Source organism: Myotis lucifugus, unplaced genomic scaffold (assembly GCF_000147115.1).
Source record: "Myotis lucifugus unplaced genomic scaffold, Myoluc2.0 scaffold_23, whole genome shotgun sequence".
NCBI classification, from domain to species: domain Eukaryota; kingdom Metazoa; phylum Chordata; class Mammalia; order Chiroptera; family Vespertilionidae; genus Myotis; species Myotis lucifugus.
The window spans coordinates 5019226-5025173 of record NW_005871071.1 but is presented as its reverse complement, the minus strand read 5'-3'; the positions used below and the strand labels follow the sequence as shown (position 1 = coordinate 5025173).

Sequence of the window (5948 nt, the reverse complement as noted above, 5' to 3'; positions counted from 1 at the left end):
CCTGCCTAAGTCCCTGACCACTGGTAGTGGTGGTGGTGGTGGTGGTAGTGGTGGTGGTGGTGGTGTGTGTGTGTGTGTAGTGCACGCACCCACACGCAGTACTGAGACACCATACACCTTTGTGGCGCGGTGGAACAGGTGAGAAAGTCTGATCTTAAAAGATGTCCACTCAATGGCTCAAAATCACTGCTCCAAACCACGAAACAGCCAAGCACAGCGAGAAGGATCGTGGATCGAAGGTGTGAGACCCAGTGGTGTTTTCCTGCTCATAACTTTTCTTGCCAAGTTGTCGCCCCGCTGAAGTGTGTGTCTCCGAACAAAGTCAGAATGCAGGTGAGCTAAGTCTTTGGTTTCTTTGGACTATAAATAACACTTTTTTTTTTCCTTCTTCAAATATTTCTAAGTATAAACCTGCTATGTTGAGGTCCTTGTCTTTTAAAAATTTCTTTTATTTAAAGCTTTTCCACCGAGGTTTTAGTTCGTGGTTATTCCTTCATGCTTTGGTACAAGTGCTTGATGAAGATGAGTTGCCTGAATTGGAGCTGCCCTCGTCCTGCCATTTGTCCAGGCTCCTCCTCCGCGCGTTCATGAAGAAGTTGCTGACGGTGCTCAGCTCCAACCCCAGCTGCTGGGAAATGGTGATCTGCAATTCTTTGGATGGACGCTTGTTTTCCTTGAATATTGCGTGTAGAGTTCGACGCTGGACGTCTGTGAAGACCAGCCTGGGCTTTTTGGGGGTGTTGCCTCTATCCTTCCCGTGCTCTTGCTCTTTTCTTTTGCACGCTGCAAAGAAACACAGAGGCCGTTAGAACAAACTGCCTGGGAAGAGCCGGAGTGGATAGGCGCAGCCAAGAAGACGTGTTAGCCGTTCCACACGCCTGCTTTCTGCCTGTTGACCTCTGATTTCAGCACCATGGTGGGCTGGCAGGGAAGTGTAACAAAACGATGGAGAATTAGGAGGAGGTGGAGTTCTGGCTTTGAGGCTTTGACAGTATCTGCATTTTATCTGTGGCAAATCAGTTAACCCTACCTGGGCCTCGCAGTCCTCATCTGTAGAATATAGGGTTTGGGCTAAACAAACTTATTGTTTGAATTTTTTATCACCATCTGCAAAATGGATATAAGAATACCTAGAGCTGGCTGGGTGGTGGTAAGGATATAGGAAATAGTATAGAGGGTGTTCCAAAAATATGTATACCCACGCTTTGACTCATTATAAAGGCAATGTGGTGTCTGGCTTGCTGTACTCTGATATGAACTCCAGCCGCACTGAGAGCCAGGTGGGCGTCTTCCTCGTGGAGGTTGGGACTGTTGCCCTTTCATATCCCCTCAACCCTGCAGTTGGCTGCCTGGCCTATTGCCGTCTCCCGCTCCACCTCCTGGCTCTTTGTAGTCTAGGTTCTCAATTCCTTACGAGATGGCTCACCATCTCTGACTAGATGCAGCCTCTGTGCTCTCCCCAGGTAGCCCTGCTCCTCTGCCTGTCTCTACCTTTCATTCCTAACTGCTCCAGATCCCAGATTTCAGAGTTCCCCTAAGACAGCGGTTCTCAACCTTCTGGCCCTTTAAATACAGTTCCTCATGTTGTGACCCAACCATAAAATTATTTTTGTTGCTACTTCATACTGTAATGTTGCTACTGTTATGAATCGTAATGTAAATATCTGATATGCAGGATGGTCTTAGGCGACCCCTGTGAAAGGGTTGTTCGAGCGCCAAAGGGGTCGCGACCCACAGGTTGAGAACCACTGCCCTAAGACCTTAAGTGCACATTAGCACAAATTAGCTCAGCAATCAGATCAGCTGGAAAGCTACTGGGTGAAGGCTGAAGAAGCTTCCAGTCTTTGGAGTCCAATCTAGGGGTATCCAAGTATTTTTTTTTAACCATATGCTACTTAGTAAAAAAATGATTTGAGTGTAGACTCCCTAATACTATTTGTTTATAAATTATATGCATGTGTATATACATGTGTACTATGGGAACTATTTATTAACTGCATAGAGCTATACATACCAAGCCAGCTGAATTTCCCCAAACAGAGTCCCTCCCCTACAGCCTACAGCCCTCCTTGGACAACTAGATTAAGTCCCTGCAAAAACAGCTGCCTAGACCAACAGTTCTAGTTAGTCTGAGTCAGCCCATGTAGACAAAGCTTCATACAATACTGATGCACATGGCTGATTCACTCACATTCAAAAGTGAAGGTAACACAGGCTTTGCTCTTAAGGAGGTCAGTCACATAAGCAAATAACTGCAAGAGCAGAAAAAGAGTATACAGGAGATTACCTCTGCTTGAGGATATTAAGGAAGGCATCACAGAGGTGGGGGTGCTTGTACTGGGCCCTTAAGGATGAATAAGAGTTTGTTAGTGAGAGAAGTGGGACACACTCATACTCAGCAGGGACAGCAGCACCCGAGAAGGATTGATAAGTATTAGGAGACTGGTATTCGTGGGGCAAGAGTGCACACAGGAGGAAAGTTGTGGAAGACAAGGCTTCACAGGTAGACAGAGATCATAATTGAATTATCTTGTAGGTAAGGAGGAGCTATTGGAAGGTTATGAGTAAGGGTGTAGTGTGATTAAATTTGGGTTTAGTAAAACTCCTCCAGTAGTGTCACAGGGGGTTGAAAAGCAGCAAGATTAGGGATAGGGATGCTGTGGTATGCCACCTCAACCCCCTCAGAGCTAAGGCACTCAATCTTCCACCTTCTGGGAGAGTTGGTGGCTGGCGGCTCTTAGCTGAGGTCCATTCTTGGAATTGCCCTTGGCCAAAGGTTATGCCACCTTGGGGTGGGGTGGAGGAAGAAGGGTTGGTGTGGATGGTAGAGGTTGAAAAGAGTGGACATGTGTTGGTTTAAGGTCATACAACCTCAGCCCCTTGTATCAAGTTGGGACCACTGTGAAGGGTCACCCAGTTCCAGAGCACCCTGTAGGACTGATTGAGGCTACTCTTGTAACCACATTGACATTCAATTTCTCCCTCTGCTTGGTCTTACATCTGCCACCCCCAACCCCCACAGGGGTGATTCCCCATAGCTCTCTCCAATAGTCTTCCTGCATGCACGTTGCAGAAAACCAGATCTTTTCCCCAGGAAACCTAGCCTAATATGGAAGCCATTAGAGACCCATTGTAGTGAGGACCCCAAATTAGATAATGCAGCTGAGGATGCAGTATAGGGAGTAAATCCAAGAGCCTCTTGGAAGGTAGAAGGAATCAAGAGGACTTAATGACAACTTGGCTGGGTGGATGGTGTTCAGAACACCTTCCAGGTTTCTGGTTGGATGGTAGTAAGGAGGCCATTAGGCGATGCAGATGGGGAAATGCATTTTACAAAGGCAATAATCACTTCTGTGTGGGACAAATTTGAAGTGCTTGCTGGACCTTTTGTTAAAGATCTCCACTAGGTGGTTGTCCAGAGGACAGTGTTGGGGTCCAACCCCAGCAGGTCCAGGGGTCCCCAAAGGTGTGGACGGAGTCGGTGAAGAAGGAATGACACAGAGACAGCGTTCAGTTGATCAGCAGCCTAGCCAGGATCTCTAGCCAGGATCTCCAGCCAAGTTCTGTGTTTTATTGTCTTGTTATATCTGTATTTATACCAGTTGATTTTAATCCTGTCAATTTCTATTCCAAAGGTTAGGGCGTTTCTTATCTCCATTCCAGGGAGTAAAGATTATGTAGCTTAAGGGTGATTGTTCGTAGTTAAAGTGATTAACTACCCGCCTGGCATTTAGTTAAGGGGTTTTATTCCCTCCCTAACTTCAGGGAAAAATCCCTATCTGGGGAAACAACCTTCTCGGAGAGGTGACCTTGGTTAAAACACATAGCGACAAGAAGGTGAGCAAACATATTAAGAACAGTATGCCATATACGCCAGGTCCCTTGAAACATGCTGTGCAGATGTTTCTTCCCTGCAGCGACTGTGTCAAGCAGCAAGGATGCTTCCGGCAGGACAGGAGGATATATGTGGTGTGTAGCTAAGGGGAGAGGTCTGGGCTAGGAATATAGACTGAGATGGTAAATTACATACGACACACACCTGGGGAAAAGGTAGAGTAAAGGGAAATCACGTAGATATCCATTTCCCACCTAACCAGGAGGTATACTTGAATGACTTCTATGTGGTCCTTGCACTTGAAGGACTGAGCAGGCTAAAAGCTACTCCTGAGCCAGCATTTCTCCAAGGGTATCAGAGGAATATCTCAAACAGGACTTCCTTGGAAAGATGGTTTGCAGGTCAAGAACACTTACAAAAACCTCCTCAAAATTCCTAATACGTGTTAGCATGTGTAATTCTGTTTCCCAAATTTTCTTAACCAGAATCCTTTTTGGTGGGGACTGTTTATTAATGTCTCACACAACACTAATGTTGGGGAAACAGTTTGGAAGTTCCTGCCTTGAGCTCTCAAGCATTGCAGACATCACAATATTAGAACCTGGGAGTAGCCCTAGCTGGTTTGATAGAGTGGATAGAGTGTCGGCCTGTGGACTGAAAGGTCCTGGGTTCGATTCCAGTCAAGGGCACATGCCGAGGTTGTGGGCTCGATCCCCGGTGGGGGGCGTGCAGGAGGCAGTCCATCAGTGATCCTCTCTCATCATTGATGTTTCTATCTGTCTCTCCCTCTCCCTTCCTCTCTGAAATAAAAAAACAACAACAACAAACAAAAAACACCTGGGAGTAAAATTCCCCCAGAGCAGAGAGCCTTGTTCTGTATTCCAGGGCCTCCTAGCATAGTGCCTGGCTCTAAGGGGAGCTCAGTACCATGTGGGTACTGGAGGGGGTGCCTGTGACTAAATGCATGTGGTATTTCTGGAAAGAACTCCGTGTGGAAGTTGGAGTCACTGAACAAGAAAGCAGAGATATTGGTAGAATAGAGAGTGGACTAAAGCTTGTTGACAACTAGGGGCCATCAGTCAACCTCAGTCAGTGTCTGTGAAAGGAATCTATGAGCCAGGCTTCAACCTTGGCCCTCCCTAACTTTCTCTCAATCCATTAATCTGGAGAGAGGCAATAATCCCTTTAGAATAAAGGGGTGGAGACTGAGGTTTCTGATTGGCTGTTAGCATTTGAGAAGGTGTATAAAACCTCAGGCACCAGAGGAGAAATTCAGAGTCCTCCAGCTCTACAGTCAGTGCTGTGCTTCTCCACCAGGTCTGAGATCTGAGCCCCAGCCAACCCCGTCACAGCAGACGTTTCTGCTGGATTTTTTTCTGAGCACCTTGAAGATGAGCATCCGGACCCCACCCACACTCCTGTGGCTGGCAGGAGAGAGCCTGCTGAGGGATGAGGCCTCAGCCATCGCAGCTCTGGACTACCTGCCCGCAGAGCTCTTCCCGCCACTGTTCATTCAGGCCTGCCGGAGGAGAATGCGGAAGCCCCTGAAGGTTTTGGTGCAAGCCTGGCCCTTCCCTGTCCTCCCTCTGGGGAGCTTGATGAGGCTGCCTCCAGTCATGGTCTTAAAAGCGGTGTTGGAGGGGCTTGACGGTCTGCTTGCCCAAGAGGTTCGCCCCAGGAGGTGGAAACTGCGGGTGCTGGATTTAAGGAACATGGATGTCAACCTCTGGAGAATGTGGTGTGGACACAGCACCTGGAAGTGCTCTCAGACAGGATCAGTGGCTGTGCACTGCTCCAGCCCCAACATGGAGCACCCCTTGGCTCCCTTGGAGGTGTTCCTAGACCTTGACTTCAGTGAAATGGCCACAGTTAAGTTTTTCATGTACATCATCCAATGGGCCCAGCAGAGAAAAGGGTCAGTACACCTGTGCTGCAAGACGCTGAATTTTTGGGAATTGCCCTTCCAGAGGACCAGGAAGGTCTTGGATAGGGTGCAGCTGGACTGCATCCAGGAGGTGGGAGTGGACTGCACCTGGGACCTGCCCACCCTGGGGACATTTGCTCGCTACCTGGGTCAGATGAGTAACCTGCAGAGTCTCGCTCTCTGCCACAT

The 5948-nt window shown here is 48.0% G+C and overlaps 1 protein-coding gene across 1 annotated transcript in view; it reads right to left on the bottom strand.

Annotated features, from left to right (window-relative positions):
• Positions 1–450: 450 nt before the first annotated feature.
• The window catches only part of ONECUT1 (one cut homeobox 1), a 39967-nt gene continuing 34469 nt past the window's right edge, over positions 451–5948 (bottom strand). Inside the window, exon 2 of the mRNA XM_006085934.3 lies at positions 451–783. Coding sequence (XP_006085996.1) covers positions 494–783 — 290 coding nt within the window. The 3' untranslated portion in view covers positions 451–493. The remainder of the gene's footprint in view (positions 784–5948) is intronic.